This window comes from Podarcis liolepis (genome assembly GCF_965112155.1).
Source record: "Podarcis liolepis genome assembly, chromosome: 16".
NCBI classification, from domain to species: Eukaryota; Metazoa; Chordata; class Lepidosauria; order Squamata; family Lacertidae; genus Podarcis; species Podarcis liolepis.
The window spans coordinates 40,291,763-40,304,775 of NC_139567.1; the positions used below are offsets into that span (position 1 = coordinate 40,291,763).

The 13,013-nt window shown below is 45.8% G+C and overlaps 1 protein-coding gene across 21 annotated transcripts in view; it reads right to left on the reverse strand.

Annotated features, from left to right (window-relative positions):
- BRIP1 (BRCA1 interacting DNA helicase 1) overlaps positions 1-13,013 on the reverse strand; it is a 225,737-nt gene that overhangs the window by 122,069 nt on the left and 90,655 nt on the right. For all 21 annotated transcript variants that reach the window (XR_014520059.1, XR_014520060.1, XR_014520061.1 and 18 more), the window contains exon 17: positions 2,331-2,443. Coding sequence is in view for 12 of the 21 variants with exons in the window: in XM_083479765.1 (XP_083335891.1) it covers positions 2,331-2,443 (113 nt within the window). In the remaining 9 variants the exon portion in view is untranslated. The remainder of the gene's footprint in view (positions 1-2,330; positions 2,444-13,013) is intronic.

Consider the following 13,013-nt stretch of genomic DNA (forward strand, 5'->3'; position numbering starts at 1 on the left):
CAGCAATGCTGGCTATGAGAGGCTGCTGGTTATTACTGATGTCCCCATTTCTTTACCAGATTTTTTTTTTGTTTAAAGCACTTATTTGTTTAAAGCACTTATTTCCCTATTAGTTTGCTGTAGAAAAAACAAAAGCAGTGAAGAGGCACCTTCTCAGCAAATACTAAGGAGAAAGAGGGAAGCTTTTCTTGCTTTTGGAAAGCTGTGTACTTTGTTTCCAAGATGACCAAGATACTTTTTTTGAAAGGATCAGATGAATATTCATATTTCCCATAGAAGCAAATGCTCTGCTAGATGTGCATGTCTGATTTTTAGAAACCGAAAAACAAACAACACCAGGCTTGGCAAGCCTAGTAAGACAATGAAATGACATACAGTGGTACCCCGCAAGACGAACGCCTCGCAAGACGGAAAACCCGCTAGACGAAAGGGTTTTCCGTTTTGGAGGCGCTTCGCAAAACGAATTTCCCTATGGGCTTGCTTCGCAAGACGACAGCCCATAGGGAAATCTCAGGGACAGCAGGGAAGCGCAGCGCGTCTTCCCCACTGTCCTCGGACCTCCTCCCGCCGCGCGGCATCGGGACGAAGCCCCGATGCCGGGCGGCGGAGGGGGAAAGCCTCCCGCCGCCGCGCGGCATCGGGACGAAGCCCCGATGCCGGGCGGCGGAGGGGGAAAGCCCCCCGCCGCCGCGCGGCATCGGGACGAAGCCCCGATGCCGGAGGGGGAAAGCCTCCCGCCGCCGCCCGGCATCGGGACGAAGCCCCGATGCCGGGCGGCGGAGGGGGAAAGCCTCCCGCCGCCGTGCGGCATCGGGACGAAGCCCCGATGCCGGGCGGCGGAGGGGGAACGTCTCCCCCAGCCGCGCGGCATTGGGACGAAGCCCCGATGCCGGAGGGGGAAAGCCTCCCGCCGCCGCCCGGCATCGGGACGAAGCCCCGATGCCGGGCGGCGGAGGGGGAAAGCCTCCCGCCGCCGCGCGGCATCGGGACGAAGCCCCGATGCCGGGCGGCGGAGGGGGAACGTCTCCCCCAGCCGCGCGGCATCGGGACGAAGCCCCGATGCCCGGCGGCGGAGGGGGAACTTCTCCCCCCGCCGCGCGGCATCGGGACGAAGCCCCGATGCCGGGCGGCGGAGGGGGAAAGCCTCCCGATGCCGGGCGGCGGAGGGGGAACGTCTCCCCCAGCCGCGCGGCATCGGGACGAAGCCCCGATGCCCGGCGGCGGAGGGGGAACTTCTCCCCCCGCCGCGCGGCATCGGGACGAAGCCCCGATGCCCGGCGGCGGAGGGGGAACGTCTCCCCCCGCCGCGCGGCATCGGGACGAAGCTCCGATGCCGGGAGGGGGAGGGGGAAAGCCTTCTCCCGCCGCCCGGCATCGGATGGCTTTCCTGAAGACTTGGGGTGGGAGGAGGGTTTTCCTTCCCACCGCCAACATTCAGAATGCTGTTCTGAATGTTGGCGGTGGGGAGGAAAAACCCTCCTCCCACGCAAGCCCCGGGAACAGAGGGAAAGCGCTGCGCCCCTTCCCCTCTGTTCCCGTACCTGTCCTGAAGGCTTGCGGTGCGGAGAAAAGCCCTTCTCCGCACCGCCAGCCTGGCAAGCGGTTTCCCTAGGAACGCATTAATTGATTTTCAATGCATTCCTATGGGAAACCGTGCTTCGCAAGACGAAAAACCCGCAAGAAGAAAAAACTTGCGGAACGAATTAATTTCGTCTTGCGAGGCACCACTGTATAAAGAAAACTTTACAATACAAGTGGCATAGCTTGAAAGCAGGGAAGGTGCAGGCTACAGCCAGAAATCTCCAGTACTGCTTTGCAAAACGCCTTGTTACTCGATTCTACAAAACATCACTTCAGCTTTAGCTGAACTGGTGTACAAGATGTTTAGTCCACAGAGAATGCAGGTCACAAATGTTTACAAGACTGCAGATTATAGTTCAGAATCACTTACAGCAAAGTGAGGGAGCTACCGGGTTCAGCTATAAGTGGGATTTTTTCCCTCCAATGTTTTGGGGCACCTCTCTACTTTGTTGGAGGGTTGGGGAAGGGCCTGACTCAATGGCAGAGCATCTACTTTGCATGCAGAAAGTTCTAGGTTCAATTGCCAGCATTTCCAGGTCAGGACGTGGGGGCAATTCCTGCCCCTTCCACACCCTTCTCATCTCTGATTATGATTCTTGTTCACCTGTTTGTGTCTCTATTAGTTTTGTTTTCTATTAATTGCAATTTTGCAAACAAAACAAGAAAACTAAACTAAACTAAACTAAACTAAATTAGATAAAGCCCCAAATATATATGGATCTATACAGGAATAATCTAATTCTACTCACCTGCCCAATGCTTGGTTGAGAGCTCTGAAGGCCTGGATTTCATACCACTGGCTGCCTGGTAGAAGTCCTCTGTCTTTGGAATGTAGGTCATTATACTTCCTCTTAAGCTCAACCTGGAGAAATTACAATATATTTTAAAATTCCTGCATAAATTTCAAGTAGTACAACTGTTAATTTGCCTTATCAAGTAATTATCAAAACAAGAGAATGGCTTTTTCAGTTGCCAAACTGCTCTATTTATTCTGGACAAAATGATAAATAAAACTAATTCAGGTAACCAGCAGATATCTATATATTAATTTTATAACTCTGAAAGAAGTTTCTGAGCTGGAGTCTATACTTAACTTTGTTTATGGATGCAAGTCTAGGAAAACCAGTTACAAAAATATTTTAAAATGCTTCTAAGGGTTCTCAGTCTTTTAACATTGTACATGTTGGTAAAATGGTTGAGATCACCTTTCTTTTCTTTCACCCCACTTTTCCCCCTGAGTGCACATGTCTCCTCACTTTGCTACGACTTTGAGGATTCTCAGTAAAGTGGGAAACTGCATAAACCATGCTTTGCCTGAACAGCTGAAACACAAATTATGATTTGAATCTAAAGGGCAGTTAGGGCAAACTATGATTCTAAGACATCCATTACATCCAGTGTGTGGACCTCTGGTAGCCCTGGAAGCTGGACAGGTACCTCCTGTGGATAAGTCGGGGTACAATTCTACCTCTCTTCCCTTATGAAGTACAGGCTAAAAAATAGTTAGAACTCCTCCTCACACATCTATCTGCTCAGACACGAGATGGAATCTTTCAGAAAGTGGAATATTGAGTACCAGCAAGCCAAGCCAAGCTCCTTGCCCTCCTTTTCCAAAGGCAGGGAAGGCACTTGGATCAGGATGGAAAAGCCCAGGCCTGCTATTCAAGCTAAACAACAGGTTTAGTTTGAAAAACGAAAGGCATAAAGCTACACAAAGGAAGGTTAATTTCACTGCTCTTTTGTTCTATATTAACCTTTTAAAACTGACAACTGAAAGGACACGCTTCAAGAGATAAAACAGCAGACTTCTAACCACTTCTGACAGGTAACTTTCAACTCGAATTTGGGTAAGGATTCTTTTCTTTCTATGTTATTTTATGTGCCTATGCCCTTTTAAAAAAAACAGCCTGTCAAATTTACAAATTCAAACTTTGCAGCCAGAAAATAAATCCAGTTTGATTTCACAGATCTAATATTTGTTTCCGTCACTCAGAATTTATTGATTGGGGGCTGAAGGTTCCCCCTACTGCATTTAAAGTTTCCTGAGCAAGCCTTATATAGAACAGGCCCCAAGTAGTTTTTGCAAACGATTTCCATTTCCAGACTCTCTCTCTATATATATATCCTGCCCCTTCCATTCTGATGATCAGTGCAGCAAGGCTGCCTGAGACCCGCATTCTCTTCTGCAACCTCACAGAAACATCCAGGAACTAAAGCAGAACTTGTTGGATCAGGCCAAAGGCCTGTCAACTCCAGTGACCCACAGTGGCCAACCAGGTATCTATGGGAAGCTCAGAAGCAGCACCTGAGTAAAACAGCACTCTCCCCACTTCTGATTTCCAGCAACTGGCATTCAGAGACATACTGCCTCCAACATACTGCTGGAGCATAGCCAATAGAGCTAGCAGCCAGTGACAGCCATGAATTTGTCTAAAACTCTTTTAATGTTACTGAAAGGGTCCTATGCAAAAGAACAGTCCAAGAGGCTCTGCCTCACAGGGCAGTGCCTTACATTTCTTTGCACTTAATGCCATGCAAAATTAGCCACCCCATGTTACTTTGGAGCTCTGCCCTTCTTCAGCTAAGCAAGACATGAACCTCTGTAAGTAAATGATGGAAAATAAAAGGCTGCCTTTGGTCAGCAACTAACTTTCCTGGAAAAGGTAATGTGTGGGAGGGCAGCTTTGTCCCTGGGGCTTCTAGTTGCTGACCCCTGGATATAAAAACTGTATGGCTTTTTTAAATAACAAGACAGCTTTTTTGTGGGGGGGGGGGTGTAGAGACAAAGTGTATCACTGCTTAATAACAGAATAATAGAAAATAAATTCAAACCCTTGTGTTCGCTCATTAAGGGTTAAAGCGTTCCTTGTGAATCACGTAACAGGTAAAAGGTCAGCGCACGTCACTTTAACGCAATCAGAATCCATTTCACTGTATACGTTTGCATTATTAGGCATCACCGTGACGCCCGATTCAACATGACATGCTGCATATGTGGAAAAGCCAGCGTCTCCTGCTAGCAAATATCCTAAATGTGCAAGTAAAGCACAGGCTAGAAGGGATTAGTTAAAATGTCAAAAGACAGCCCTTTACTTCTACCTGTTCATCCTTAAAAATATACTCCTAGCTATCAGGCATGCTTTGCAGACAAAGAGCTCCAGCGAGGAGCAGCAGAAGGCCTGTGGCAAGCCATGTCATCTTGTAGCTGTCAGAGAGATTAGGCTTTGATCTATCTGGGAGGTCACGGTCGCATTCATATTAGCCGGAGTCTAACAGCATTATACCTGTTAACCACTGTTTCCTTAATGCTTAATTAGACAGACCTCCCCTGCAACTGAACATTAACCAAGAATGTTCCCTCCTCTTGCTCTATTTCGTCCCCTTCCCCACCATTTCCACACCAAGCCAAGTTTTCAAGAAAGAAAAAAAACAAAAACTTTTTGCCTTCCAATCTATGAGCAAAGAAATGCTTTGGAATGATTTAAAGGGCCTGGATCGCCTTCCTCAAGTGCCCCCTTTTTTTAGTGCTTTCTCCATGCAGAAGGTTAATTACACATTATGGAGAAGATATTTAGAAAGGAGGGGGGGTGAAATACAGGAAGGGATAGAACAGAGATTCTTCTTTGGGGAATCAAGAGGGAGGGCACACTTGAAATGGAGGGCTTCACCCCTGTTTTTTAATTCATTTATAAAAATATTTATAGACCACTAAGTCATAAAAAAATCACAGAATAATAATAATGTTGTTGTTAGCCGGCCTGAGCCCGGCTTCAGCTAGGGAGGGCAGGAGATAAATAAAATAATAATAATAATAATAATAATAATAATAATAATAATAATAATAATAATAATAATACAATTTTCCTACCACCCTTTATCAGAAGATCCCAGGGTGGTATACAACATTAGAAACACATTACAGAACATATGTTGTAGCTCATACTTGAGATTAGACAAATTCATGGCGGGTGAGCCCACCAGTGGCTTGGCTGGGCTTCCATGGTTAGAGGCAACAGGGCTTCTGCATCCCACTTGCTGGCAACTGCAAGAGGTGAGAGTGCTCTTGGGCTTGGGTCCCACTTGCAGGTTCCCCACAAGTATCTGACAGGCCACTGTGAGAACAGGATACCTTGGTTTGCAAACAGTCTGGTTTGCATACGTTTGGATTACAAACACGTCAAACCCGGAAGTGCGTGTCCCGGTTTGCGAACTTTTTTTGGATTACCACCCAATTTTTTTGGAGGCCCCATTGGCGAAAGTGCGCCTTGGGTTACAACCTGTTTTGGTTTACAAAGGGACCTCCAGAATGGATTATGGTTGTAAACCAAGGTACCACTGTACTGGACCAAATGGGCCATTGTCCTGATGCAGCAGACTCTTATGTTCTTATAACTTGAAATTCTGCTGCTCCAAGAGAAGCCTGTATGCACAGCATCAAGTCAGAGAAGAAGAAGAAGAAGAAGAAGAAGAAGAAGAAGAAGAAGAAGAAGAAGAAGAAGAAGAACTTGATATCCCACCTTCCACTCAAAGCGGCTAATAATCTCCTTTCCCTTCCTCCCCCACAACAAACACTCTGTGAGGTGAGTGAGGCTTCAGAGAAGTGTGACTAGCCCAAGGTCACCCAGCAGCTGCATGTGGAGGAGTGGGTAAGCGAACCCGGTTCACCAGATTGTGAGTCCACCACTCTTAACCACTACACCACGCTGGCTCCAGGTTTGGGAGGCTAGCAGCACAGCTCTTTGGGTGGCCTTGGATGAGCCGTTATCTCTCAGCTTAGCGTATCCCATGAGGTCCATGCCAGTGCTAAAGGAGGCAAGAATTTGCAATGCGCCTTTTGGGGTGCAGGCAATACTAAATGAGCTAGAAAAATTATGAACAACAATGTTAGGAGGACGTCACAAACGTTCAGCACAGCTTGCTGGGTGGTCTTGGGCAACCCAGTTCAGATGAACTGACCTCAAAGGGGTTGGAGATAAGAACACTGCTGCCTTCTATGTTTCGGATGGGAAAGCCTAAATATCTAAATGCCTAAACATCTCAGTCTGTCTATCCACCAACTCCAAGCCAGCGAAAAGGTGCCAGATGAGGCCCTAGACAAATTCCACTCGAAGAATCTTTCCCGTCTTCTTGACTGTGGAAAGCTCTGCGGACACTTTTCTGTTCTATCAGACATTTCAGCTGTTAAGACACATGCTCACAACAGCCTTACACTGAGTTATTAGACAGCTGGTCCACATAGCTCAGTACTGTCTACACTGGCTGGCAGTGACTCTCCAGGGTTTCAAGCCGGGGATATTCCCAGCTCTATGTGGACGTACTGTGGATTGAACCGGGGACTTTATACGTGCAAAGCAGCTGCTCTACCACATCCAAGGGTGACGGGGCAATAAGGAGGGAGGGAAGCCATGGGGCAATAATCACTGAGCTATCTTGCCTTTGCAAGGAGCATGTCTGCCTTTTATTTTAGGAGCTGATCAAGATTAGACAGGAAGGAAACAAGGGCATTCTGAATGTAGGAGTCAAGCATGCTTCCAACTTTAACCCCCCACCAAAAAAAATGATATCAAATTTTTTTTGGAAACATCGGCTTAGTTCAACAAGCAGCTTCGACATAAAGCTGATGCGATTCTCAGAGCATGTGACCCTGGAAGCTCTACAGAGATTAAAATATCCTCACATAAACAAAATGTTAAGATCGGCATGGCACTGCTTTATTCCTGAGCGATAAAGCCTTTTAGAAGCGGGAGTTCAGCCCATTAAATAAATATAAGGGCTAAACCTGTTAAAACGTAGGGATTCAAACTATTAAGAAAACTTTGCCTCAGTAAAAATAAACACATTGTCCACCAGACACTCATGCAGAAAGGTTTTATCTGTAGCCAAAGTAGGAACCTTTCGACCCAAAACAGTTTAAAGCAAAAACCCACACCAGAGCAGGAAGAATTTGCAGAAGAAACATTTTCCATTCAGTATCAGCATACTGTAAACACAGTTATCAGGGCAAACTATCGCAATATAAATTTTACTGACAAATTGCTGCTTTGGGCTTTGTACCCTGCATATCCTAAATACAAGGAAAACAGACTGTATTTATTTTTTTAAAAAAATCTGGTACATTTTCCACAATTTTCAAGAGAGGCAGCTTTAATCCAATACAGTGCAATATATTGCTGAAAATTAATGGGGAGTGTGGGTTGGGGGAGAACAAACTAAAATAGACTTTTACAAACTAAATGAACGGGTGGTTTAGGACAGCCACAAGCAGGACCAGCCCAATATATTTTGCTCGCTAAGGTGAAGGATAGATGTCCCTCTCCCAGACCTGGGCCAGAGCCTGGACCTCACAGCCAGCCTTCCTTCAAATCTGAAGAACCAGTCTGGAAGTGCAGGGAGCACACCAAGAGGGAGGCAGTGGAAGAGAAGAAGAACACCTGTCTTCAAGCAAGATGGTTGGTCCTTTAAGGCTCTAAAGTTCTATATAAGGGGAAGGAGCCTGAAGGGCTTTCCCAGATGATCTCAGTGATCTACTGGGATGTACAGGGTAAAGGACCCTGGTCCTAATAATATGGCTGAACACTAGTACTGGTGGGCAAGCTTAGGAACACATGAAGCTGCCTTGTACCAGGTCAGACTTTAGGTCTATCTAGCCCAGTATTGTCTCCACTGACTGGCAGTGCCTTTACATGGTCTCAAGAAGAGAAAGGGTCTCTTCCCACCATTGGAAATGTCAAGGATCAAACTTGGAACCTTCTGCATGTAAAGCATGTGCACTCGAACGCTGAATTAAGGTCTTTCCCCATGAGCTTCCTTGAAATACAGGTTTTCCCACTGCTACTAATCTTTCCTTCCTATGCCCAAACTAAGGGGAACCTTGGAAATGTACATGCTGAGTGATAGTGAAGCCCCACAGGCCTAGCCAGTGCCCTGCTTGAACTGAGTGTGCATCCAAGATGAGGGATCAAGAGCAACGTGGTGCCCTTCAGATGTTGTTGGGCTACAAGTCCCATCAACTCCAGGCCAGCACAGCCAATGGTCAGGGAGGATGCCAGTTGCACTCCAGCAATATTGTGGGGCCAGATCCTGGCTACCACTGCTTTGGGCAATGACCTAAGAACCCTTTGCAATATTGCAAGTACTGCATGGCAGATGCACTGGGTTCTCCTTAAGAGAGAAGCCCATGTGGAAAAGTTTCCCGGAATGCAGGAAGTTCAAAAGTCACGGCCCTGAGATCCAATGCCGACACCATTCGAGAAAGCAGAAGAGCTCCCTTTTACACCAGTCACAAAGACGGCCATTTCACAGCCATCTTGAACAGAGCAGAGGCAGAAACTTTCTGCCACTGTCATCTAGTATTTGGTACCACAGTCCTAACATTTTCACGTTCTGATATTCGGCGGGAGGGTGGAGAGGGGGTTGGCTGGCACCCAGTCTTAATGTTTTCAGATTATAATGTTCAACATCTGACAATGGCAGAGAGAGGGAGGGAAAGCGGGAGACACATCCCATTCCTATACGAAAACGACATGAGAAATAACTGCTTAAGATTTCACATGTCAGAAGAGCTTTGCTTCCACCTGAAATAGCAATGATTATGCTCCTTCACAATGCAGCTTGCCACCTAGTTGTCCCCCCCACCACCACCCTTGGCCTAGTGACTGCCAAGCAGCCATAAAAGCCAGCTAGTGTGAGAAGTGAAACATCACCCCCCCGGTCTTTTTATAAATAAAAATCTTTTCAAGTGGGAGCAGCATTAAACACTGCAGCTTTTAACATCCCCACCACCTTCAAATGGAGGGGTAACATCTGTGAGAATTAAGACTAAATAGTGCATGTATAAAGACTTGGGCGGTCACAAGAGCACACTTCAAAAGATCCAGGCTCCTCGGTGGAGTCACTAAAAGCTAAGATTTGAACATTCAAGTCTCTATTAGTCTTCTGGGGCTAAAATACGAAGGGGAGGCTGCTATCTTGGAACTATTGCAAGAGCAAGCTGCCGAAGCAGACATAAAAAAAGACCAGAGTCTCACAAATGAAAGCTAAATGTTTGCATTTAGGTCATAAGGGCCCTTTCGCACATACCACAATATCTGTATCACTCTTGCATAAACAAGAGCCAAAGCTCTTCAGCGCAAACCCTGGTTAAGGAGGAACCATGTTAACCATGATTGATTGATGCAACACTTCACCCTGCTTAAGGCAGGCAAGAACAAATCCCATGGTAGAGGCAAGAGGCAAATAGAAGGGGTAGGAAGGACATGATTTTGCAGTCCACTCCTGATCTCTCAACTGAATTTAAGATGTACTTTGGGGGTGCTCTTAGCTGCCTTCTCCCATACCTATAATTGCATATTTTAATTTTTTTATTCTGAACCACCTTGGAGTATACTTGTAAGAAGGGTGGTATGGTTTGCAAGCAACTTAAATAAGTAAATATGAGTCTGCCCATCAATTAAGATATATGAGCCAATCATTTGGATTCCTTGCATCCAGATTTTGTTGAGATACAGCTCCTATCATTCCTGACCATTGACCATGGTGGCTGGGGTTGATGGGAGATGGAATCCAACATCTGGACAGCACCAGGTTGGCTACCCATGAACTAAAGAGTTACAGGTTCAAATTCTCAGTCATAAAACTCACTGGGTGATCTTGGACTATTTGGGAATTTGAACCCAGGTCTCTCTAGAGCAGGCATCCCCAAACTCAGCCCTCCAGATGTTTTGGGACTACAACTCCCATCATCCCTAGCTAACAGGACCAGTGATCAGGGATGATGGGACTTGTAGTCCCAAAACATCTGGAGGGCTGAATTTGGGGATGCCAAACTCTAGAGCATGGGTAACTAATGTGGTGCTCTTCAGATGTTGTTAGTTTCCATCTTACATCAGCCACAGCCTGCATGGCCAGAAGCCAGGGATAATGGGGTTTTTAGTCCAGCAACATTTGGAGGGCACCATGTTGGCTGTCCTTACTAGACAATTGCTCCAGCCACTACCCCACATTGGTGCTTTCTCTTTGTGATACACAATACAGCTTGGACTTGGCTCTTTCCCCTTTGCGTCCTTAATCCCAGTGACAAAGAAAAGAGGGGAGGCTTATATAACATTGCAACCAGGGAAACACTTTCTAGTGTTGTCAAACTACGGCACACGGCCTCTCTGAGATCTTGAAGTTCTACGGCTTTGACAAATCATGTAGCACATTCACCCCGGGCCCCATCTACTCATCACAGTTGTGCAGGCTTTGAGGGACTGCGAGCAAGTGACTTGATTAAAATCTAATGCAACGAAAACTCTCCTCTGAAGAGAAAATCCAATCCATTTCCAGTGAAGCAGAAGTGAAGAAAAAATCAAACAGCTTCCCTTGAGGTACAACGCGGCTGCATACGCTCAGTGCCACTGCGTCTAAGGTGAAGTGGTAAGTGTCAGTCATCCTTACAATTCCCCAAGGTGATAGCTTCACTTTTAAAGCCTTCGACATACTTTGACAGTAAAGTAAAAACTTAAAGGTCAGCGCTACTTGCTAAGGACAAGCTAAACACAAGAAAATCACTTTGGAATATTCCCCCCCCCTCCCGCCTGGATCAGAAAAGTAAACTACCGAAGGTATAAAGGAAAAAGTTTGTCTCTTTGTCAGAAGGTTTCACTGAAGGGTATATTTATGCGAAAGCTTTTCTGAAACTTGTGCCAAGGTATGGAGATTAAATGTCACTCCAGTAGTGGTCTGCCAACCCCAAGCCCTTAATCTGAACTTCAGTGTTACGGGTTTTACTGCCATCTGGCAAAGGCACTTTACAAGGCTGTATAAAACTACAGGTAGCCTCCAGCACCCTTAACTGGCAATTTCCTTTAAAATATTTCTGCACTGTAACTTAGAATGATACAGTGGCATTACTGCGCAATTCCCATTTTGAGAGGGCAGCGTTTCACAGCACTTTTAAGGGCCAAATATTTATATAAGGTCATGAAAGATGTTATTTTACTAGACCTATATCCTGCTTTTCCTCCAGAAACCCTAAGGCAGCACACATGGGTTTCCCATCCACCGCTCTAAATTCATTTTATTCCCCATAACAACCCTGTGAGGTAGGTTAGGCTGAGAGACAGCGACTGGCCCAAAGTCACCAAGTCAACTTCATGGCTGTAATGCCAGTCAGTCAGTTTATTGCGTTTTAGCAAACAGCCAATATGCACTTAATTTCAGAGGGCATAATTTCTACTGCAGATGGGGCTATGACAAGAGAGGACTTTTCTCTCTGCTAGCTGCAATAGGGCAGGCACGGGTACATAGGTATTCCTGATGGGTAATCGAAAGTCGTCCTCTGTCAGTGAGAAGCATTAGCCACCTGGATTCAATTGATTCCTCATCAGGGCAGTGAAGAAGCCAGGGTCGTGAACTTGAAAAATATTTCGCCTCATTAACACAATCCTGAAGCACTGAAATGTGTAACTGAATTGATGTACTCCATCATGGTTCACAAATTATGCTGTTAGATATCTTCCTAAGTTAACATTCGAACCACAGTGGCCTTTACTTCAAGATAGATACAAACACGTATGAATGTGTAAACCACATCATAGCTATATTTTTATCAATTGAAAGGAAGCCAAGAATCTCTAAGTTTATACACACACACACACACACACACACACACACACACACACACAGACAAATAAAAAACCCTTGCTTGTTTATTTCTACACCCAGTGCCTCATACGCAATGTTCCTACTGAAAGTGTCTCTTACTGAATTATGGTCTCTTAAGAGTCATCTAGGAAAGGTGGAAGTGAAGAAATCCTCTTTGGGAACACTAGCCTGAGGTCTGCACTTCAGAGCTGCCCATTATCAACATTTCACGGAGACTTTCCTTATTTTTAGGTCCCCGAGGAAAGAGTAGTAAATTACAAGTCAGGCTCACCAAGCCACACTTGGCTCCAAAAATTACATTTTCCTACCTCAACATTGAAGTCCCAGAGGTGGGCAGAGGAAATCTGGTCACAGCCAAAGAAGTCATTTTTTGGCTCAGAAATGCATTTTCCTGCTTCTCCAAAGCCCTCCCCACTGAGAGTACCAGAGCTTTGTGCTGGACTCTTAACAGCGCTCTCTTTATTTTTGCTGTAACAGCCAGCTTCTGAAGATTACAGCGATTATTTTTCACTCCCATAATATACAAGCAAGTGCAAAGGCTCCGCTTTTCAAACTCCCTGCTTCTCTTTCAGTAAGGACTCTCAAACTCTGCAGCAAAAAATCTCCCTATATCTGGAGCAGGGGGGACAGAGATTGGTTGATTCTCCTCAAATATAACCAAGAGAAGAATGCAAAAGGTGCCACCATTACGGAAATCAATTCATTAAAACAACATTTAAATTAAACAACTGACAATTTTAAAAATAATCAAAATGAATAATAAGATCTGTCACACATCCAAGTCC